Below are 24,857 nucleotides of genomic sequence, written 5' to 3' on the forward strand. Positions count from 1 at the left end.
AAATTTTAGTTCCTCCTACTTCTTAACGAGGACAATGAACAACACGGTTTATCTTTAACTTGCAAGTGTTTCTAATGTCAAGAAAAACGCCATATTGCAACAGGTGTTCAATAAACTATTTATTGAGGAAACACCATTCTACTCTTTCAGGATCATTTCTTATTTTTGTTCCATTATAGCTGGTTCTTCATATGAGTCAGAGAAGATGCAGGGGAGCAATGCTAAAGCAATATACTTTAATAAAAAGTCTTCCAAAATTAACTGGTTTGGCATCTTGCTACGGAGAACTAACAGTCCCTTCCTGCAAGGTAATTCAAAATAATGATGCATGTTGCAGTGATAATTGAGAGTAAGAAGGTTAAGATATAGAAGATATATCTCATGGCTCAACTTGGAGATTAACAAGAAACAGACTTAGGAGGTGTAAAGTTAAGACATTTGGAAAGATCTAAATTAAAAAAACTAGTCTTCCATCTAATTTTGTGCTTAGACTTTTGAAATATTTTAACTCAAGAAATCAAGAGATCTGAAAAAAAGATGACCCTGTGCTTTTATTTTTTTTCTAGTTGAATATACAACATTGATAACCATTCTTATTAAATAGATCCTTGTGGTTTTATTGGTTGACATTCATGGTACTAAGTTACATGATTTATGATGTGAATCACTAATCTACTGCTGTGGCTTGAACAACCTACACATTGATTCTAAAAGACACTGACAGTTGCCAGTAAAAGTGGAGAGGGTATTCCAGGGCCTCAGGTACTCTCCCATTTCTGAGAAAACAGTATTATGGCACAAGAATGGTATATGGTGGTTTCTGCAGCACCAAGCCATATAAAGCTAGGAAGTTTGCTGATGTTTAGTTATACTCTCCAGTACTAAGCACAATTTCCGAATAAGGCAATAGATTGGTGATCTCTAGAAGTCCCTGAAGCACCTAACACTGGGAAGTTCCTGCTATCAAAGTGATCCTTAAGTGCCACAAATATACATCATATGACAGCAGGGACTTTTAGAGGTGAGGCTGATCAACCAGTGGCTGAAATCCCCATATCAGACACCGCCCAGAGTTAATTAAAAATATTAAGGTATTGCGGCAAGATTAAGAGGGACAAAAAAGATACTATGGCAAAGTATACCACCAATCAATTTCACTGTAGCTACAATTCAATAATAATGTGCTAAGGATCCTACACCCAGAGGTTTATATTTAATAGGACCAATACTTAAGGATAATGGGTAAAATAGTGTTCCTGAAGAACACAAATCAGGAATAATACAGCTTTGCTATAGTGTTTGATAAAACATTTTTCACAGTAGCTGGAAAGCAGCACCAGAGATGACATAAAATTAAAATATAGGTACTCAAGGACTTTGAATAAAGAAGGGAAGATTCATGAAAGTGACACACATTAAGAAAATCTGGAGGAAATACAGCAGTGGGACCCTGGCTCACACTATATGCCTGGGTGTACGTGTATAGGGAACTGTTGGGTTCTTCCCCTGTTCCAGAGCTGTCCTTGGACTTCCCCTGGCATGTGTTTTGTGTTTCAATAGTGACCTGATCAACCCCAAAAAAGAAAACTGCAAATCACTTCAGCCATGTCAGACTCTTTGTGACCCTATGGACTGTAACCCCCCAGGCTCCTCTGTCCATGGGATTCTTGAAGCAATAAATTCATGCTCAAGAACTTTTCCTGGGTACATACAGTTAATTAGAAAGAGGAAAGTCTAAAGACATCTGGTTCAGGACCCAGTTCTACAACTCACTCTGATCTAAAACAATATAACTAACATATGGCACATTTAAGCAGGAAAGTGACTTGTGGGATTCATGTCTCAAAGAACAATTCCTTTGGCTGTTCCATGTATTCTAGATTTACCTCTCCTCCACCCTCATCAGTCTCAATGTCTTCTAGGAATACAATCTTTTCATGGTACCTAGCGAGTGGAGGAGACAAGCCTTTCTTTTTATGGCAGTTTTCTTATAAGGAAGTAGTGTTTCTTCAAAGGACGTCATGGGTTGAAGGTCTTAGTGAGGATTTCTTCATGCTGCTGTAGGTGAATGGTGCCGATTCCCACAGCCGGTACAGGCAACGCGGGTCGGCTCACAAGACGGAGCTATTGTGGAAACAGAAAAGAAATAAAATGACATTTGAACTTGATCAGACCTCTGCTTAGCTTGCCCAGGGACACGACTGTATTTCTCTTAAGTTGTTTAACCATAAATCACCCTTTTAGAAAGTAATGAGTGACATAAACTAGATTACAGGGAGATCTATGTCACAACTGAAAACTAAATTCCAGGCATGATAAGATGAAACACATTCAGGAATTTGTCCTGTTCTTAGGTAACTGTTACTTGGTTTTAGCTGTAGGGTTTTCTAATTTAGAACTATTCACAGGTGAAAATGATTGGAGCCTCGTAAGCTGGTATCTGATGTTGAAGCTGAAACTCCAGTACTTTGGCCACCTGATGCCAAGAGCTGACTCATTTGAAAAGATCCTGTTGCTGGGAAAGATTGAGGGCAGGAGGAGAAGGGGACGGCAGAGGATGAGATGGTTAGATGGCATCACTGACTCAATGGACTTGAGTTTCGGTAAACTCCAGGAGTTGGTGATGGACAGGGAGGCCTGACGTGCTACAGTTCATGGGGTTGCAAAGAGTGGGACATGACTGAGCGACTGAACTGAACTGAAGCTGATATCAAGTAACTTGAGTTCTAAACAAAGCAGAATAGAAAGACAAACAGAAGCAAGCATGATTGTTCTTCTCTTGGGTTTATCTTCCTAAAGCATAACTAAGAACTTGGCCTTTGATGTTTACCAGCCTTGCAGGTGGGCCTGGAATAAGTGTTATTGTAAAACAAGCCAGCTCATGGCTCTTCTCCCCTGGGGCTTGGTTACTAATCTTTGGGACAAGAATGCTGAGTAGGCTAATGAGAAAGGTAGCCAACAGGTAGGTCTTCTACCTTTTTGAGTATAATCAATGTTTTTGTTTTGTTTTTTTAACATAATACTAGTAGGTACACATACACAACTTGCTGAACACTCAGAAGTTTAGTCTGAAAGAGGAGCCTAAAACTAGATTTTATATTTTAGTTTATCTTTATAGAACTTTGGACTGATAATAGGGGATAAACCTATTTGTTGGCACTCCAGAGGAAATGGGACACACACAAAACACTGCAAGGAAGAGCTGTTACCTTGCAGGCCAGCTGCTTCTCAAACCTTGGAGAAACAAAAAACCAAGGACCCATGTTCTGAGGCTCCTCTTGACTCCAGATAACATCTATAATAGAAGAAATTTCATCTCAGTACAGCGCGTAAATGTATATACAACATACTACACACACAAAAACACACAATATGTATGTGTGTGCACATACATACACATACCATACATGCTATCTATATATGTATATATACATACATATACATATATATATGCACATACATACAAACACACACATATATCCTCAATACATACCTTTCTAATATGGCACAGTGTTATCTTTTTTTTTTTGAGAAATGCATAGTCATATATCCATCACCATCACCACATCACCACAATGATATAGAACAATCCTCTCAATCCCAAATATCCCCTCATTCTGTCCTTTATACTCAACTCTTCCTCCCACCCCTAGCCTCCAGCAATCACTGATCTTTTCTCTATCCACAAAGTTCTGCCTTTTCCAGATCAAGCAGATAAATGGAATCACACAGCCAGCCTTTTGGGTCTGGCTTCCATGAATTAGCAAAATCCATCGGTGATTTTGCCAACCGCAATAGTTCACTCTCTTTCATTGCTGAGGATTAAGATATTGTAGGGATGCACATCCTTCACCAATTGAAGGATGTTCGAATCATTTCCAGTTTGGGGAAATTATGAATAGAGCTTTCTATTGACATTCACACACGGATTTTTCCTTTCTCTTGGGTAAATACCTAGGAGTGGGACTGCTGGGTGGTACAGTAACTCTGTGTGTAACTGCATGAGAAACTGACAAACTGTTTTCCAGAGTGACTGGATGGACCAGTCTGTATCCCCCCCAGCAGTGATTGAGGGTACCAGTTGTCCTGCATCATTATCAGTCCTTCATATTGTTTTGTTTCCCTTTTAGTTATTTGAATTGGTATGTAGTCATATCTCACTTTAGCTTAATTTGCATTTCTCTATCACTGATTATGTTGAGGATCCTTTCATATGGTTATTTGCCATGTGGTTCTTTGGTAAAATGCCAGTTCAATTCTTTTGCACCTTTTGAAAAACTGGATTATACGTTTTCTCACTGTTGAGTTTTCAGAGCTCTTGAAACATTCTGGAGACTCCTTTGTCAGATACGTATACTTAAAAATATTTTCTCCTAGCTTTCAGCTTGTCTTTTTTATATTCTTTGCAGTGCCTTTCACAGTGCAGAAGTTTTTCATTTTGGTAAAATCCAGTTTTTCTTTTCTGGAACGTGCTTTTGGTATTATGTCTAAGAACTTTTTGCCTAACCCAAGGTCATAAAAATTTTCATCCATTTTATTCTAGAAATTTTATATTTACATTTAGAAATTTACATTTAGGTCTGTGATCTACTTTGAGTTAATTTCTGTGTGGGTGCATATAGATATCCAATTATTCCAGCCCCACTTGCTGAAAAGGCCTTTCTTTTACAATCATACTGGATTTATCATAAATGATAGTATAGCATTGACAGTACACATTCTTCCAAACTCAAGAAATTAGATGTCATATGAGAGGGAGGGAGAGTGAAAGGGACACCAGAAAAGACATGGAGACATTGGCTTTAGCTGACCTATTTTCACATCTCCAGATTCCATGAGAGGTAACTTTCTAGTAACTCTCACTTCCCCTGTACCAGTTTTTCATTTGAGATATTCCAAATACATTTCAGGTACCTTAAAAACAAAGAGCTGAACAAGAAGGACTCTTTACCTCTAACGTGTTTGTATTTGCTCATCTCTTGCTGCAGCGAATCCAGTGGGAAAGGACAGAGTTCTTCTATTCGGATGATGGCAAAGTCATGCTTCCTGGCCTCCAAAGATTCTCTTTGCTTCATCAGGGCATAGAAATGTTTGCCACAGCAGAACACCAGACTCTTAACCCTGTTGGGCAGAAAAGGGACAATTGGGTGGGGGAGAAGTATCTTAAAATAAGAATTGTAGGGATTACCCTGGTGGTCCAGTGCTGAGACTCCATGCTCCCAATGCAGGGGACCAGGTTCCACCCCTGGCCAGGGAACTAGGTCTCACATGTGGCAACTAAGAGTTCGTCTGCTGAAACTAAAGATCCCGTGTGCTGCAACTAAGACCTGAGAAGCCAAAATAAATTTTTAAATAATTTTTTTTTTTAAGGTAAGAATTGTAGCAGAAGAAAGGAGGGACCACAGAGATTAAAATGCTTTGCCTCTGAAGCAGTGGGGGTGCTGTAGTGGGGTTCAGTCATGCTATGCAGTGGGAAACCTTTAGTAACATATACTCCAAAATTCACTCTTGTGTGTATAATCTAACTCCTACACCATAGACTTAAAGGACTTATGTTTCAGAATAGAGATTAGGGTCATTTGGTTCACTTAACACGAACGAGTTCTCCCACTCGTCACAAATCCACTGCTGAGTATGAAAATAGAGCTCCACTTCAGATTACTTTTTTGGATCCACAGATGAATCTCCAATGACCGGTTTGAATGTTGTTCCTGGTGCCATTTCCTGAAGAGTTGATACAGCTGCCTAAGGAGGGGGAGAAAAAGACACAAATCTATCAACCAATGGACAGGAGTTGAAGATGCTTTTACTTACAAGGGATCTTTCCAAGAACTAGTGTCAAAATTCTCTCCTGGGGCTATAAGTAAACATATGTACTGATAAACATAGTATCTTTCTCAAAAGTATCTGTTCTGCATACTTCAAGGTAAAATTGTTTCTCTGAAGTTACAGACTATTACCTTTTTGTCTGGTGCCATGATAAAATTTTAACAATTAGAATTTGTTTGATGACTCAACTGGATTATCAATTAAAAATCTGCCTTAATCTGTGGGAATCAGAAACACTATATAGAATTTGTATTGTAAGCCAGCATAGCTAAGGTAGTGCAATTATTTCTGTCTTTAGGATTTTGATGATAATTTATAAACATAAACATCAATCAGAACAATATATGGATATTGTGAAAAGAAATTTTATTACTGAGCTCAATTTAAATATATACTTGTTGGGAATTGCCTGGCGGTCCTGTGGTTAGGACTCAGCACTTTCAGTGCCAAGGGCCTGGGTTTCAATCCCTGGTCAGGGAACCAAGATCCCAAAATAAATACTTATAAAGAACTTAAAGTAGAAAACTGATGAAGCCCAAGGTGAAGGATTTGATCTCTTCTGCTGTCATCTAAGTTAGTTTCCTTATAGTCTAGTCCCAGCTGAGTATATGACATTTAGTTGAGGTCATTGGGGACAGCCATCTAAATGCTGGAATATTGTGATATAATCTAAAAAAATTATATTAGCTATTGCTAAGTACCTCAGTTGTGTCCAACTCTGTGACCCTAATGGACTGTAGCCCACTAGGCTCTTCTGTCTATGGGATTCTCCAGGCAAGAACAGTGGAGTGGGTTGCCATGCCATCCTCCAGGGGATCTTCCTGACCCAGGGATTGAACCCAAGTCTCTTAAGTCTCCGTCCTTGGCAAGTGGGTTCTTTACCACTAGCATTACCTGGGAAACCCTAAAGGGGACACTCTGGCTACATAACAGGAGGCAATCTTTCTCCTTTCTGAACCAGAGTCCTTTGTCAGTCCCCACTTCCTATAGCAGGAATGAAAAGGAACTGGAGTTCAGAGTCATGTACCAAACTGGTGTGGGGTTTTGGTACCACTTGACAGGTGTACCTCTGAGTCATGTCTGCCACATGGCAAGTCACCTCTGAGTAGGCCATGCATGGAGAGGGTTGGCTGTGTATATTATATTCTGCTAGATCACTGTACCAATTTTCAGGAAGAAATCAGATTTCAGTACTGGTACTGCTGACTTTCCACTAACAAAAGGACTTACGTGTCTAATGAAGATATTTGATGACTTAATAAGCATAGTTTTTCATTTTAAAATCTATAGACTAGCTGTTGGTATTTTTTAAATTCCCCAAGGAAGGCTTCACTTATTTGTTTAATAAACTGTATATTAGACCTGGGGAGAGGGGTGGAGCATTAGGGCCAGAAAATGAATTCTTATTCTCAATTTCAAACAGCAAAAGAAATTCTCAGTAAAACTTTTAACAGTTCACTCAATACCTAATAATATATATATATATATAAAATATATTTAATATCATTAGTCTCCTTTTAGGTATGAGAGAGGGAGCAGATGACAACCTTAGGGATACAATGAAAGTTGGGTTCAAGAATCACAGATGTATATAATTCTTAGAAATAAACTATAGTAACTTTACATTTTGACGTGGCCCCTTTCACATTGATATTTCAAATATCAGTGTCAAGAGAGCCCCATCAGAAAGACAGCATAAAGGGACTTCCCTGGCGGTCCAGCGGTTAAGACCATGTGATCCCAAAGCAGGGGGCTCAGTTTCAATCCCTAGTCAGAGAACTAAGATGTTGCATGCCACATGTAATGGCCAAAAACCAAACAAGCAAAAAATGGAAGAAAGAAAGGGATTGCATTCACTTGTCTCAAATGTTCTGTGATGTTCCTTAAGCCACCTCAAAACACACAGGGTTGTTCTCAGAGAGAACAAGTAGACCAAACAAATGAACTGCTGCCATTGGTGAAAGAAGCTGAGAAGCATTCCCTCATTATTGACCCCTGAGGCTGAGCTGGGACAGGTGAGGTGTCTGGAGCTCCACACACAAGCGGGTGCTCACTCTGGGAGAGCTCCAGTGCCCACAACCAACAGTGAGACCAAGGGTCACCTCACTCCCCTCCAAATGCTGGAAACCACCGAAAAAGACAACTGTGAAGCCAAATCCCTGGCAGCTTCTCTCAACACCCATCACTTCCAAACACACACTCTCTGACCTTGGTGAGAAGCACACAACAGTCTCATACAGCCAAGTCCTGAACGACACAGTCCACCTCACCAATGGCATCCCAATAAACATGAACATTTGATTCTAATTCAGACTCTCATACAAAACTGAAAAAAATGATAGCAGATGGGATAAATACATGCTTCAGTTCAGTTCAGTCGCTCAGTCGTGTCTGACTCTTCGCGACCCCATGAATTGCAGCACGCCAGGCCTCCCTGTCCATCACCAATTCCCAGAGTTCACTCAGACTCACGTCCATCGAGTCAGTGATGCCATCCAGCTATCTCATCCTCTGTCGTCCCCTTCTCCTCCTGCCCCCAATCCCTCCCAGCATCAGAGTCTTTTCCAATGAGTCAACTCTTCGCATGAGGTGGCCAAAGTACTGGAGTTTCAGCTTCAGCATCAGTCCTTCCAAAGAAATCCCAGGGCAGATCTCCTTCAGAATGGACTGGTTGGATCTCTTGCAGTCCAAGGGACTCTCAAGAGTCTTCTCCAACACCACAGTTCAAAAGCATCAATTCTTCAGCGCTCAGCCTTCTTCACAGTCCAACTCTCACATCCATACATGACCACAGGAATTCTGCCCCTTGAAAACTAGCATATTTGTGTGATTTAAAAACCATTTGTGCGCTTAACACTTAGGGTAAATCAAGAGAAAATGTACCCTTGTGAAGCCAGGAAGTAGATAATTTATATTGTTGCAATGTTCGAAAGGGAGTCTACCTGTGATAAATCATTTCACCAAAAAAGTCTAAATAAAAGTCAGTAAGGGGGCACTCTCCATCCCCCTTCTGATGTCTATGTCAGAACCTTTCTCTGTCCCTTTTCACTTTAATAAAACTCTGCTACACACACAAACACACACACACACACAAAACCAATGAATAAAACCACTTGTTTTCATCAAAGTACTTTAAATTCCCAACTTGTGACTATAAACATAGCAGTGCTGACACCATTTGGACTTTGAAATGTTTTCTAAAAGATTATTTCTGCTCAGGCTGGGATTCCAGGGTGATAATATCTGCTATGCCTGTCCTTCACAACAATGAAACTGCAAGCGACCTGGATTTCTAGTTATTCTTGAAAGGTTAAAAAAAGAGAGACACAGCAGCATGGCCAACTAAAACTAAAGAGACACTTCTATTATTTAGAACTGTAACCAGATATACAAGAGAGGGAAATGCAGGGGAAAATATGGCCAGAGGAGAAAGACTGACAAACCAGCTTTCAGCTTTTTCTACTTACAGGGAGTCTGAGCAGTGTCTTCGGAGAAACAAGGATGAGGGGCTTCCTGAAGTTCCGAATCATCTGTCTCCGGAGCAGGTGGAAGTACTGGGCGGGCGTGGTGGGGTGAGCCACGCACATGTTCACGGTGTCCCCATCCACACCCTCCTCTGTGCTGTCACACATCTGGGAGGGAAGTGAGAGGAAGGAGCCGACAGTCAAGTCAGCTCACTCCATCCCAAGGGCACAGGCTATGCTAAGGGAAACCAGGCATCTCCACGAGATGGAGAGGAGATGTGTCTCTTCCTCACAGAAGAAGACCAGAAGGTAAATGTATGACCCATGAAGAATTCACCAGGAGAGGCCTGATGGCTCCCATCTGCCGAGTCTGTGTGTTCTAACGTGGTTCTTTCCAAACACGGTGGGCTGCAAGAAGCATCTTAAGAGGGGGAAATCCCTGATGATCCAGTGGTCAGGACTCAGTGCTTTCACTGTTTAGGGCACAGGTTCAATCCCTGCTTGGGGTACTAATATCCCACAAGCTGTGTGGCATGGCCAAAAATAATTAAAATTTTAAAAAGAAGTATCTGGAAGGGACTTTTTGAAAAATACAGACTTTGATGCCTGTGGAGTGAATATGTTGGAAGGATGCACTGTCTGAATCTCACTCTCCTGATGAAATAAATGCAAGGATAGTTTGTTTTATAGACAAGAATAAAAACAGCTAACAAGGTTGAAATGCTGAGGATGAGGAAGGAACTCTCAGAAGACTCTGCTGGGACAGAAAGTGGAGGCATGTCTTCTAACCCCAGTCAAGAAGCAGTGGAGAGGAATTCCCTGGCAGTTTATCAGTTAGTACTGGGTGCTTTCACTGCTAGGGCCTGGGTTTGATCCCTGGTCAGGTAACTAAAATCCTACAAGCTGGGCTGCATGCCCAAAAACAAAAACAAAACTGATGACTCCCAAATTGTATCTTTTGCGTATTCATTTCCTAAACTTCTTTGAAAAATTACAGTTTTGTATTTCACACTCAATTCTTTTAATTTACTTGCAATTTATTTCTGTAATCTAATTTTTATGAAATTATTTATCTGTCTTTACCAACCAAACAGTTATATGCATTTATCTATCTACTGCTTTATCTACCTATCACCTTTATATATATTTTATCTGCATGCATGCTAAAATAATTACTGATATGCACATACTTAGGGCGATGTGTACTGACATCTTCATTTACTTTCAAATACATGCAAAAATTACATGGATTTACAGATAGAGGAATGACGGATGAATAGATACATGATAAAACATTAAAATAAAACATTAATGGCAGAATGTAGCAAGTGGGCATATGAATATTCTCTGTAAAATTTTTCCACCTTTTCTTTATGCTTGAAATTTTTTATAATAAAATATTAGGAAGTAATATGCATTAAGTGGCATTGGTAATGATTCTTACCAAAAGATAATGGTAATTTCTGGGTTGTTACTTCAAATTTTTAACAGTCATGAATCATTTTATAAAAATACTATCACTTCTTAGATCTCAGCTTGGTCCTAATGCCTGTGTGTGTGCTCAGTCACTCAGTCACATCTGACTCTTTGCAACCCCATGGACTGCAGCCCACCAGGCAGCTCTGTCCATGGGATTTTCCAGGCAAGAATACTGGAGTGGGTTGCCATTTCCTCTACCAGAGGGTCTTCCCAGCTTAGGGACAGAACCTTCATCTCTTGTGGCTCCTGCATTGGCAGGAAGATTCTTTACCACTGAGCCACCTGGGAAGCCCTTGGTCCCTGTATCTCTGTTTATAAAAGGCTCCTTAGATGATTCCAATGATCAGCTTGACTCAGAAGCTACTGATATTTGCTGCATAAGAAGAACTTTCACTGCCATGAAATCATGATACTAACATGCTTGAAGCATTGTATTCCAAGAAATATTGACTGACATTGCATTAGATCTGTTTCATTCAAATACTACGATGTCTTATTACAGTCCAAGGTTCACATTCAGGAGTGTCTGCAGGAGGCAGTTCTATTTCAGAGCACCTAGGAAGCAGGGGAAACATTCCTTGGAATCTAGAAGGCAGTGGACATACCTGCAAGAAACGCTCTATTCGACAAGATGAGTGCTCCGGTCCAGCCCCGTCGTACCCGTGGGGAAGGAGGACCACAATGCCGCTCTGGAGGAGCCACTTGGCCTCGCCTGTAAAGCAGCGGTGGGCGTGAGAACCTGCAATGCAGGTGCCAGACCACCCTAGGTGACTGGGCAGGAAGACACCTGTTAGTTTGCTGCTGCTGCTGAGTCGCTTCAGTCGTGTCTGACTCTGTGCGACCCCATAGACGGCAGGCCACCAGGCTCCCCCGTCCCTGGGATTCTCCAGGCAAGAACACTGGAGTGGGTTGCCATTTCCTGCTGCTGGACCCCCTCAAAAGCATTTTCAATGCACGTGCTTTCTCCTTAGGAGGAAAATACAGACAAACCTCCAAGATATTGCAGGTTCCAGCCCAGGACTCTGAAGTAAATTGAGTCGCATGAGTTGTTTGGTTTCCCACTGTGTGTAAAATTCATATTTACACTAAACCACAGTCTAGCAAATGTGCAAGAGCACCGTGACTGAAAAAACCATGCACATACCTTAATCAAAAGAAACTTCTTGCTAAAAACTGCTAACCATCATCTGAGCCTTCAGCAATCAGTCTTTTCACAACAGTGACATCAAAGATCACTGATCACAAATCACCATCCCAAATATACTAATAATGCAAAAGCTTAAAATATGGCAAGTACCAAAATGTGACACAGAGACAAGAAGTGAGCAAATGCCATTGGAAAAATGATATGGATACACTTGCTCAATGCAGATTGCCAGGTAAAAAAAAAAACGTAGTGACTTTCTCTATAGTCCAGTGGTTAACAATCCCCCTTCCAATGCAGAGGACAAGGGTTCAATCCCTGGTCCAGAAGATTCCACATGCCTCAGGGCAACTAAGCCCATGTGCCACAACTACTGAGCCGTAGAATCCGAGATCCAAAACAAGAGAAGCAGGCTGTTTAGAAGAGTCTCTGGACATGGCAAAGTCCAGTCTCCTCAAGCCTCTTTTCTTCGTCAGGACCACAAAGTTACAGAGAAGCAACCATGAGAAGGGCCTGAGGTGTGCACACAAAATCCATAAGTGGTTCCCCCAGAAAATGGGGGGAGGGTCTCGGGGGAGACTCAGACTTGCACTTAATATACTTGGAATCTCTACAATGAGCGGGCACTGCTTTTGTAAGTGATGATTAAACCTAGTAAGATGCACAACTTCCAACTCTGAGATACTTGTGTGACCCTGGGCTGTGGGGAGCAGCTTTTCAAGACCGTCATTCATTCTAATCACGCTTCCCTGGTGGCTCAGATAGTAGAGTCCACCTGCAATGCAGGAGACCCAGATTCAATCCCTGGGTTGGGAAGATCCCCTGGAGAAGGGAATGGCAAGCCACTCCAGTTTTCTTGCCTGGAGAATCCCATGGACAGAGGAGCCTAGTGGGGTGTCCACGGGGTCACAAGAGTCGGACATGAATGAGCAACTGACACACACATTCATTCTAATCACAAGTCCTCACTGTGTCACCACTGCCTGCTTGTTATTCATGCTGTAGTTACTCAACACACACCAAGAGCAGACCTGAAAATCAGACCTCTTAGGAGTGGGGCAAGTATAGGCACCATTCCCTAGAGCCAAGCACGCTCCCCGGGAGACACAGCCTTTCTGCTCTCAGAGGCTTATGTGCTCTTCCCAACAGCATATTGAACTGTATGACAGCTGCTATGCCCCAGTGGATGACAGGATGGGCCCTCAGGTAGTGGGGCAAGGGACGCTGTGGCCACAGCTATGTCCCCATTCCATACGCTTGTACCCATGCAGCTGGTGTGATGCGTCCACCAGACACCAACCTCCAGAGATGAACGTGTCAAAGATGATCTGGGCGCCATTGAAGAAATCGCCAAACTGAGCCTCCCAGAGGGGCAGCAGGTTAGGGCTCTCAATGCTCATCCCATACTCAAATCCCAGGACGGCCTCTTCCGACAGTGGGCTGTTGCTGACCTAGCGCAATATTCAAAGTTAACTGATACCATATATCAAATCACAAATCAATAAAAGACATTGATTGGGTAGGGGAAATACTAGACATTTCGGTATCTAGATCACCAATCTAGATAACTGATCAAGATGGGGATTTTAGACTAATTTAAAGAAAATATGAGTTGCGTGTCCTTTAAGTAATTCCCTGGAATCTTGCTTTGGACAAGTGTATTTTTTTAAAATATTGAATATCAGTAAACCCCATGCTCTCAGACAAATTGCTAGAGTAGGGAAAAAAGATGATACGCCACTAATTGTACCTTAAAGGATAATTCAATAAACTTCATGTGCCAGGCACCACTGGAGAAGGCGATGGCACCCCACTCCAGTCCTCTTGCCTGGAAAATCCCATGGACGGAGGAGCCTGGTGGGCTGCCGTCCATGGGGTCGCTAAGAGTCAGACACAACTGAGCGACTTCACTTTGACTTTTCACTTTCATGCACTGGAGAAGAAAATGGCAACCCACTCCAGTGTTCTTGCCTAGAGAATCCCAGGGATGGGGGAGCCTGGTGGGCTGCCGTCTATGGGGTTGCACAGAGTCGGACACGACTGAAGTGACTTAGCAGCAGCCAGGCACCATGCTAGTTGTTAGAGAAACAAAAATGAAAAGACCCAGGCTCTGCTCTTGAATCTAATGAATCTAACTCAGTGACTGGAAATACATGGTAATAGATAAATTCATCAAGCCTGCTAAGTCCTTGGGAATAAAATAAGCTTATGGAAGTCAGGTTTTTTTTTTTAAGTTGTCAAGAAATGTTGGCCTATTATCCACATCTTTGATTTATTTTAATGAATTCAGCAACAAGCAGGTTATAATGTCAATTTTGCATTGACAAAATGAACATCCATTGGACATTTACCTGAATACAGATAAGTACCTGGAGTGAAACAGCTCTAGTCTACTTGCTAGTCTGTTACTTCCATTCCAAGTGGATCAACCTGCACTGTCTATCCATTTAGCATCCCCTTATTTCAAAAAGTACTGAACCCAAAGTTCAGATGTTACCGACATCTATCGCTAAGAAGTCTGTAGCTACGATCATTGACCTGGGTGTTACACTAGATAATGAAATGTCCTACCTCTAGAAACCCCTTTTGATTAGGGTCCATATGGTTCAGGGGGATATAAGTGTCATCTGTCTTCTGGCAAACAACCATTGCGTGCCTCTGGCTAAAAGTTCCACGGCCCACATCTTGGCCACTCAGACGGACATTAAAACCTTAAGCAAGCAAGAAGGGGAAAAGAAAAATCCAGATTCCCATGAATAACCTAAGTGATAATAAGGCCTGATGACCCTGAATTCTTATACACCAGCTCATCCTGAGAATCACTCTTAAGATAATAGATTATCCTTCTTAAAATGTACCTGTCCTATATTCAAAACTCTGTAGTCAAAGTGAATTGTTTAAGAATGAAGAGTCATCATTTGGCCTACAATTACTAGGGAAAATATCTTTCCAATACAGTCATGCCTGAATCCTGTGTTTCCATAGTCTATTTGCTGATGAAGGTTATTAACATGACTTATACTAAGATTAAACAGTGTTTTCAGGTAAGAAGAGTCACCATGTCTGAGAACCTCTCTAGTCAATAAGAATGATACAATGTAGCTGTTAACTCAAAACTGCAGGCATCACGAATGAGAGATGTCATATAACGGCATCCCCTATCCGCTGTGCAGCTATACAGAGAAGTCGTACCTTCAGCAAGCAATGAGCCCAATGCAAGAGCTTCTGCCGTGGCCCAGTCTAACTTTGTTCCATCCATCACTTTCTCCACTCGAGACTAAAATTGAAGGGGAGGGGAAAAGAAACTTTTAAGAGCTCACATCCTGTTTCACACTGAGTTCAAAAAATGTAATGCAACAATGGATAAGGCTCCAAAACATAGTATTAAATACAACAGGAGGCGCAGAAGGTAACATGAGAGTAATGACAGCAAGTATATGACGTTTGAAAGCAGGCAAAACAAACAGGCACTCAGGTGAGTGGTTAACCTGGCGGATGGATGAGAGGAGGTATCAGGGAGTTGGCTGAGTGGGGAGAGTGGGGCTGTATGGTGTAAGTAATCTTCTTTCTGTCAGACGGTGAGTACACAGATTTTTTTCATGGTCTCTACACCTATAATAGAAACTTACAAACCAAGCTAGTGTTTTAAAAATAATCCAGAGTTCATCATGCCTTCATCCAAGTTCAAGAAAGATGAAGGCCTGTATCTCCTTGCTTTCCCAGTTTTATAGCTGGAAGTTCCATGTTCCAGGAAACCACCAAGTTGCAGGCAAACCAGAGCAGTGTATGTCAATTTATACTTAACACAAGACAATAGGTAAAACCTCAATATGTTTAAGGATCCAAATGTTACTTTTGGGGACTATGTGTATTGATTTTTATTCATTTTATTTAAGCCATCCCCCTACCTACCCAAAATGAAAGTGTCTTCTGCTCACAGCTCAGAAAAACCAAAATGGGCATTTCTGTGTGGCTGAGTTTTTAATAACGGGCATGTAGTAACTGTATATATAATGTATAAGACATGTTTGGGTTTAAAAAAATAATAATAATAAAATAAAATAAAAAAATTTTTTATGTGGACAATTTTTTAGATCTTTATTGAATTTGTTATAATATTGCTTCTGTTGTTTATATTCTGGTTTTTTGGCAGTGAGATCTGTGGGACCTTAGCTCTCTGACCAGAGAGGGAACCCCCACCCCCTGCATTGGAAGGCAAATTGGACCATGGCACGTTGGACCACCAGGGACGTCCCTAGACATTATGAATGAATGAATGAATGACTAAGTGAAGGAAAAATAGAAGTTAGAGGTAGACAAAATCTGAGTTAATTGACAGTCTGTACCAAAACTCAGCTAGGATCAGTTTGTAGAAACTAATGACTCACATTAAACATCTGTCAAGTACATTAGCCAACCAACAAGACCAGACCAACGCCAATTCCTTGGCTGTGAGAGATGGACAAAGAATGCCTGGGGGTGTCTGGGCTCCCCACCTGCACATGCATCTTCAGAAGGTGACTGTGTATCTGGAACTCCTCAGGCACCTCCACAGACTTCTTACCAATAAACTGCAGGAGGTCAAGGGGCACACCTGTGTTCCAGGAAGTAATACAAGCTTCCGGCTGAACCAAGCCTTGCCAATGGGCCTGCAGGCTCGTGGCAGGGGGCCTGTAGTGGGCCGCATGAGTCAAATGGCCATTTAACTTCACATAATAGGAGGCTTTGATTTCCGACACCTCCTCCTGGGTTGTGAGTCCGTTGGCCATAAGGTACTCTGCATACATATCAGGGATGCTCTTCCGGGCTCTGTCCAAGGAGGAGGGAAACAAAAATCAATCACGTTTGTAAAAATCAAAAAGAGACAGACACAGTTATTATCAAAGGTATTCTGAAGTGTCGTTGTTATAAAAACGTATGCAGGAAATGTTTTGGGACTAGACAGAGGAGGTGCTTGTATTAATACAATTCACACTGAATCGTTCACTTTAAAATGGTCCATTTTAACCTAGTATATAGCATATGGAATACTGCTCAATGTTATGTGGCAGCCTGGATAGGACAGGAGTTTGGGGAAGAATGGATACATATATATGTATGGCTGAGTCCTTTTGCTGTGCACATGAAACTAACAACATTGTGAACTGGCTATACGCCAATATAAAATAAAAAGTTAAAAAAAAAATGGTCCATTTAAGGAATTCTGTGTCAGTCCAGCAGCTAAGACTCCATGCTTCCATTGCAGGGGGTGTAAGGGAACTAAGGTCCCATATGCCATGCCAAGCAGCCAAAAAAAAAGATCTATTTTATGTCATGTGACTTTCACACCAATAACTTTGTTTTTTAAAGGTAATGGTGTGTAACCACTTGTTCCAGGCAAGCTAGAGAAAACAAGTTTATCTTTATAGGCTTCTGTCTGCAGTCAGGTAGAAATAATGAGTAGAGGAGTTTTTTTTGCTTGTTTGTTTTTTACCAATTGTTAATTCTGGACAGTTATTTATGAGGCTGACCTACACTATCTACTTATTCTGCATTCTTTTACTTAAAAAAGTTTGAACCAAATTTGCCAACACCTGTTTCAGGTTGCTTGAATAAGCCTGTAACTATTCTGCATCTGGATTTTACAAAAATAGAAATAACCATGCTGCTGCTCTGCATTCCCATAATATTTTACATGACAAAGTCTGGTCACATTGACCACTGTAATCCTTAAAAAAAGTGAAAGGTAGACAGGATATATTCTTAAAATTGGGGTCCTGAGTCACATCATTCGGGTGCTAAGTTCAAAGCTAAATGGACGGACTTCCTCAGTGGTTCAGTGGTTGAGAATCCGCCTTCCAATGCAGGGGACATGGGTTCGATCCCTGGTCTAGGAACCAAGATTCAACATGCCACGGGGAAACTAGAGAGCCCTTGTGCTGCAACAAGAAAAGCCTGTGGGTTGCAAGAAAGACCAGTGCAGCCAAAAGAAAAGGAAAAAAGAAAACTGGGTGATTTAAAAAAAAAAAAGCTCAATGGAGAACTCAGATTTGTTCCTCCAAGGGCAGTCTGCTACCTATGACCAGAAAGGCCCATAAAATGTCACCAAGTTTATTCCTCTGCTTTAATTTATGTCTATGAGGAAATCAAGTAGGAAAGAGGGATCTGTTTTACTTTCTAGCATCTAAAAAGGTAAATCTCAAGACCTGGCTCGGAGAAGGCAATGGCACCCCACTCCAGTACTCTTGCCTAGAAAATCCCATGGACGGAGGAGCCTGGTAGGCTGCAGTCCATGGGGTCGCTAACAGTGGGACACGACTGAGCGACTTCACTTTCACTTTTCACTTTCCTGCATTGGAGAGGGAAATGGCAACCCACTCCAGTGTTCTTGCCTGGAGAATCCCAGGGATGGGGGAGCCTGGTGGGCTGCTGTCTATGGGGTCGCACAGAGTCAGACACGACTGAAGCGACTTAGCAGCAGCGGCAGCAAGACCTGGCTGTTCATTCCTCCCACCTGCTAAGTGAGGCTGTTAAGCTTCCCTTTGTCTCTTCACTGAGGAGACATGTAGAGTTGGAAAAACATGGGGAGCTTTCCTGTGACCCGCAGGGTGATCATCCCAGTGTGCCCAGGGCTGTCCCAGTTTGAGCACTGAGACTGTCACATCCCAGGCACACTGGGAAAGCTGGTCACCTTCCTGAAGTGAGTCTAATACAAATATTAATGTGAGCACTGCAGGGGAGAGGGCACATGATGGCTCAGCCTCGTACCTGATGATCTGGTACATGCCCGGGTTGGTGAAGAAGGGCTCGTCCAGCTCATTGTGGCCCCACTGCCTGTAGCACAACAAGTCAACAATCACATCTTTCCGGAACTGGCGCTGGTATTCGAACGCCAGTTGTGCGGCCCGCACCACTTCCTCTGGGCTGTCTCCATTGACGTGGATGATGGCGCAGCCCACCAGCTTCCCTGAGGCAGAGAAGACAGAAATGAAGCCAGCCAGTCACCCCATGAACCTACCCGCAAATCCTGTTGCCCGCCTGGGGAGACAGCCCACATTGTAGGGGTAGTTTGGCTTGGGTGTTAAGAACCTGCACTTTGGGATTTCCTTGGAAGCCTAGTGGTTAGGATTCTGGGCTTTCACTGCCAAGGCCAGGTTCAATCCCTGGTCAGGGAACTGATATCCTACAAGTCATACAGTGCAACACCTCCCCACCTACCACCAAAAAAAAAGAAAAAAAGAACCTTCACTTTGGAGGCCAGCTGACAAGAGAGAGTTTCAGACCCAGTATTTGTGTCTGTGTGATCCTGGTAAAGTCATGAATTCCAGTCTCCTAATCTGGGACACTGGAATAATGCTCCTATCTCCCAGTGAGGTCCTAAAGCATCAGTGAGTTAATGCATACAAAGTGCTTAACAGCCTGGTACCTAATAACGGATGTGTGTGTGTTATTATCATTATGACTATTATCTTTCCTCCTGACATAAAAGGGTCTTTAAAAGATGTAGCCTAAGGGGAAAAAAAAGGATTTCTTCAAAGAGTTGGTTGAGAATGAATTTTCAAAATCTCTAACTAATCACAAAAAATTCACATAGATAGTCCCAAATGGCAACCAGGCCAGGCTCTGGATGTAAAAACAGTACAGTTCTCACCATCTGACAGTTCTCCCAACTCTATGAAATAGGGAATGAATAATAAGAAGCCCTGTGTTTCTTTTAATATTGTCAATTTCCACAGGTTAAAATAGGACGCCTTTGCTTCTTCATATCTGATTTCCAACCAGACCCTCTGGCCAGATTTACCGGTTGAACACATCCTTTTTGACTGTGGTCTTGGGTACTCTGAATATCTAAAGACAATTACTCCAGTTGTACTAACTGTGTTGATCTCTGGATTATACCAGATCATTCAACTGGATACATCAGCAATTTGAGATGGGACCCTTTAAGTTCTATTCTTGTCTTATTTCCTGGGATTGAAAGATCACACTCGGACTTTGAAAGGAATATTAACAACACTGTTGGTGACCACTCACCATATCTAATCCCAAAATTAAAATGGGACCAGCAGTGAGGTTCCCTCTTCTGAGTGAACTATAATAGAAGTTTCTCTAGGAATGCCTTATTTGACTCAACATCAGCTCTTCCCTGGGTTACATACCGATGTCACTACAGTATAAGGAAGACCTTCCTCTTTCTGCAGGAGTGGTGTAACCCAGCTGGTTATTGACAATCAAATGGACACTCCCACCAATTCTGAAATGCGGGAGATTAGAGAGCGTAAATGTTTCAGGAACAATCCCTTGACCACAGAAAGAAGCATCACCATGAACCTAGATCATGGGGGAGAGATAAGAAAATGAACGTAAGCGGTGGAGACATTTAGGTTTAGTAACCTAATAGTAACAGCAACAAAAAACAACCATGCTCTCAGCACTCCCTGGTTGCCACATGCCACGTGCATGCTCAGTTGTGTCCGACTCTGTGACCCCGTAGACTGTAGCCCACCAGGCTCCTCTGTCCATGGGATTTCCCAGGCAAGAATACTGGAGTATGTCGCCATTTCCTGCTCCAGGGGATCTTCCTGACCCAGGGATTGAACCTGCATCTGCTATGGCTCCTGCATTGGCCGGCAGATCCTTTACCACTGAGCCACCAGGGAAGCCCTGTCCCTGTACCTCTGTCTATAAAAAGCTGCTCCCTCCCCTCCTAAAAATCTGCTCATTATAGAAGTTCCTAAAGCAGCTCTCAATGATGCTAAATCAGCCCTTTTCCTCTTGCAGCTAAGACCAGCTGACCTATTCCTTCCACCCTACATCATCACCTGTACCCCTGGCCTCTTGCATCCCCATCAACATGGTAGTGTGCACAGCAGCACCAGAGAAGGTAGGGTGATGGGAGACGCAGGAGAATCAGCTCTAGGAAAGCAGTCATGAAAGTGGCCTGCAAGATGCAAGGAACAAAATAAGTTCGAACCCTCACTCTTCCCCAGTCAGATTTCCCCCAAAATGAGAGGGTGTCGCTCACATCACCTCCTCCCCGCTAGGTGTGTTGGACACCACTGTGAACATAAAAGAGAATGATTGACAGCAAAGACGGGGGGTGGGGGGCGAGGAGCATATCATACACAAATGAAAGGAGGCTTTGAGGAAAGGGCAAAATACTGTTTTAAGAGAATCTCTGAAACGTGCTCTTCTTCCAAACCTTTCGAAATCTACTAGATCATGATAGCACAAGACCTGACAAGGTCCTACTGTAGAGCACAGGGAACTATATTCAACATCCTGTAATAAACCAGAATGGAAAAGAATTTTTAAAAGAATGTATATATATGTGTATAAATAACTCACTTTGCTATATTGCAGAAATTAACACAATACTGTAAATCAACTACACTTCAATAAAGAACTTAAAAAAAAACTGGGAAATGGAAGGTGATAGAAAGGGGAGTCAATTTTTTTTGGAAAAGTTGAAAGTAAATAATGGGGGAATTGTAGATCCTAGGGGAAAGTATGGGTGCCACTGACTTCATGCTATATAGAAGGCTATTATATCAATAAGGTGTATGTTGTACATATAAAGTTTATGTAATGTTATATAATAAATGTATTTTAATTTAAAAGTTATTAAGTAAAAAAATAAGGGATAATTGGAGAGAATAGCATGGAAACATATACATTACCATATGTAAAATAGATAGCAAGTGAGAATTTACTGTATAAAACAGGGAGCTCAACCCAGTGTTCTCTGACAAGCTAGAGGCGTGGGAGATGGGGCGGGGGGGTTCAGGAGGGAGGGAACATATGTATGTATACCTGTCACTGATTTGTGTTGATGAGTGGGAGAGGTCAATACAATATTGTAGAGCAATTATCCTCCAATAATTGTATTTTGTTCTATATTTCTCAATACTGTAAAATTACAATCTTTGATAATTAAAAAAAAATAAAGGGAGTTTTGATAAAACAAAAAAGAAAAAAACAAATAAACAAACAAAATGCTCAACAAAAGAATAACATGATCTGAAAAAAAAGGGTAAAATGACCTGATATGGGGAATTACATGGCAGTCCAGTGGTTAGGACTCAGTGCTTTCACTACCGAGGCCTGGGTTCAATCCCTTAGATGGGGAAGCTAAGATCCCAAAAGCCTCTTCGTGTGGCAAAAAAAGTTAATTAATTTGTTCAGTCGCTAAGTCCTGTCCAACTCTTTGTGACCCCATGGACTGCAGCATGCCAGGCTTCCGTGTCCTTCACTATCTCCCCGAGTTTGCTCAAACTCATGTCTATTGAGTTGGTGATGCCATCCAACTGCCTCATCCTCTGTCGTCCCCTTCTCCTCCTGACCTCAATCTTTCCCAGCATCAGGGTCTTTTCCAATGAGTCAGCTCCTTGCATCACGTGGCCGAAGTACTGGAGTTTCAGCTTCAGCACCAGTCCTTCCAAAGAATATTCAGGGTTGATTTCCTTTAGAAATGACTGGTTTGATCTTGCAGTCCATGGGATTCTCAAGAGTCTTCTTCAGCACCACAACTCAAAAGCATCAGTTCTTCGGTGTTCAGCCTTCTTTATGGTCCAACTCTGACATCCATACATGACTACTGGAAAAACCATAGCTTTGACTATACAGAACTTTCTCAGCCAAGTGAAGTCTCTGCTTTTTAATATGCTATCTAGGTTTGTCATAGTTTTTCTTCAAGGAGCAAAAGTCTTTTAATTTCGTGACTGCAGTCACTGTCCACATTAATTCTGGAACCCAAGAATATGAAATATGACACTGTTTCCACTTTTTCTCCCATTTATTTGCCATGAAGTGACAGGACCAGATGCCATGATCTTTGTTTTTTTAATGTTGAGTTTTAAGCCAGATTTTTCTCTCTCCTCTTTCATCTTCATCAAGAGGCATTTTAGATCCTCTTCACTTTCTGCCATTAAAGTGGTTACCATCTGCATACTTGAGGTTGTTGATATTTCTCCCAGCAATCTTGATTCCAGCTTGTGAGTTATCCAGTCTGGAATTTTGCACGATGTACTCTGCATATAAGTTAAATATGCAGGGTGACAATATACAATCTTGACATACTCCTTTCCCAATTTTGAACCAGTCCATTGTAATTAATCTGATATGGTAACCACTGTGGCCCTAATTAATAGCAGAAATAAAAGACTTAAATACGTATGAAGAAAGAATCCTTGGAAGGTAACTTTTTTAATGACAGTGAAAATATCCTTAAAAGAGTAATTTGTATATACAAGTAGAACATTTTAGTTAAGAAAGGAATCCCTGCTTTCCTTGGTGAACTCTCCAGCCCACACCTTCCTCTAGATCAGATCAGATCAGTCGCTCAGTCGTATCCAACTCTTTGTGACCCCATGAATCGCAGCACGCCAGGTCTCCCTGTACATCACCAACTCCTGGAGTTCACTCAGACTCACGTCCATCGAGTTAGTGATGCCATCCAGCCATCTCATCCTCTGTCGTCCCCTTCTCCTCCTGCCCCCAATCCCTCCAAGCATCAGAGTCTTTTCCAATGAGTCAACTCTTCACATGAGGTGGCCAAAGTACTGGAGTTTCAGCTTTCGCATCATTCCTTCCAAAGAAATCCCAGGGCTCATCTCCTTCAGAATGGACTGGTTGGATCTCCTTGCAGTCCAAGGGACTCTCAAGAGTCTTCTCCAACACCACAGTTCAAAAGCATCAATTCTTCGGCGCTCAGCCTTCTTCACAGTCCAACTCTCACATCCATACATGACCACAGGAAAAACCATAGCCTTGACTAGACGAACCTTTGTTGGCAAAGTAATATCTCTACTTTTGAATATGCTCTCTAGGCTGGTCATAACTTTCCTTCCAAGAAGTAAGTGTCTTTTAATATCATGGCTGCAGTCACCATCTGTAGTGATTTTGGAGCCCAGAAAAATAAAAGTCTGACACTGTTTCCCCATCTATTGCCCATGAAGTGGTGGGACCGGATGCCATGATCTTCATTTTCTGAATGTTGAGCTTTAAGCCAACTTTTTCACTCTCCACTTTCACTTTCATCAAGAGGCTTTTTAGTTCCTCTTCACTTTCTGCCATAAGGGTGGTATCATCTGCATATCTGAGGTTATTGATATTTCTCCCAGCAATCTTGATTCCAGCTTGTGCTTCTTCCAGCCCAGCGTTTCTCATGATGTACTCTGAATAGAAGTTCAATAAGCAGGGTGACAATATACAGCCTTGACGTACTCCTTTTCCTATTTGGAACCAGTCTGTTGTTCCATGTCCAGTTCTAACTGTTGCTTCCTGACCTGCATATAGGTTTCTCAAGAGGCAGGTCAGGTGGTCTGGTATTCCCATCTCTTTCAGAATTTTTCACAGTTTATTGTGATCCACACAGTCAAAGGCTTTGGCATAGTCAATAAAGCAGAAATAGATGATTTTCTGGAACTCTCTTGCTTTTTCCATGATCCATCAGATGTTGGCAATTTGATCTCTGGTTCCTCTGCCTTTTCTAAAACCAGCTTGAACATCAGGAAGTTCACGGTTCACATATTGCTGTAGCCTGGCTTGGAGAATTTTGACCCTTACTTTACTAGCGTGTGAGATGAGTGCAATTGTGTGGTAGTTTGAGCATTCTTTGGCATTGCCTTTCTTTGGGATTGGAATGAAAACTGACCTTTTCCAGTCCTGTGGCCACTGCTGAGTTTTTCAAATTTGCTGGCATATTGAGTGCAGCACTTTCACAGCATCATCTGTCAGGATTTGGAATAGCTCAACTGGAATTCCATCACCTCCCCTAGCTTTGTTCGTAGTGATGCTTTCTAAGGCCCACTTGACTTCACATTCCAGGATGTCTGGCTCTAGGCAAGTGTGAGTGATCACACCATCGTGATTATCTGGGTCGTGAAGATCTTTTTTGTACAGTTCTTCTGTGTATTCTTGCCATCTCTTCTTAATATCTTCTGCTTCTGTTAGGTCCATAC

The 24,857-nt window shown here is 42.0% G+C and overlaps 1 protein-coding gene across 5 annotated transcripts in view; it reads right to left on the minus strand.

The window, feature by feature from the left end:
* Nucleotides 1-106: 106 nt before the first annotated feature.
* Nucleotides 107-24,857, minus strand: part of DHTKD1 (dehydrogenase E1 and transketolase domain containing 1) — a 45,753-nt gene continuing 21,002 nt past the window's right edge. For 3 of the 5 annotated variants that reach the window (XM_070800723.1, XM_019972911.2, XM_019972909.2), the window contains 12 exons: nt 20,055-20,226; nt 18,664-18,862; nt 16,413-16,725; nt 15,109-15,193; nt 14,488-14,627; nt 13,217-13,367; nt 11,378-11,484; nt 9,297-9,461; nt 5,663-5,745; nt 4,952-5,121; nt 3,210-3,295; nt 107-2,124 (listed from right to left, as the gene is read on the minus strand). In XM_070800723.1, the coding sequence (XP_070656824.1) occupies nt 2,020-2,124; nt 3,210-3,295; nt 4,952-5,121; nt 5,663-5,745; nt 9,297-9,461; nt 11,378-11,484; nt 13,217-13,367; nt 14,488-14,627; nt 15,109-15,193; nt 16,413-16,725; nt 18,664-18,862; nt 20,055-20,226 (1,776 nt within the window). In that variant the 3' untranslated portion in view covers nt 107-2,019. The remainder of the gene's footprint in view (nt 2,125-3,209; nt 3,296-4,951; nt 5,122-5,662; nt 5,746-9,296; nt 9,462-11,377; nt 11,485-13,216; nt 13,368-14,487; nt 14,628-15,108; nt 15,194-16,412; nt 16,726-18,663; nt 18,863-20,054; nt 20,227-24,857) is intronic. The other 2 variants (XM_070800722.1, XM_070800724.1) reach the window with 2 other exon arrangements.

This window comes from Bos indicus, chromosome 13, assembly GCF_029378745.1.
Source record: "Bos indicus isolate NIAB-ARS_2022 breed Sahiwal x Tharparkar chromosome 13, NIAB-ARS_B.indTharparkar_mat_pri_1.0, whole genome shotgun sequence".
Lineage (NCBI taxonomy): Eukaryota > Metazoa > Chordata > Mammalia > Artiodactyla > Bovidae > Bos > Bos indicus.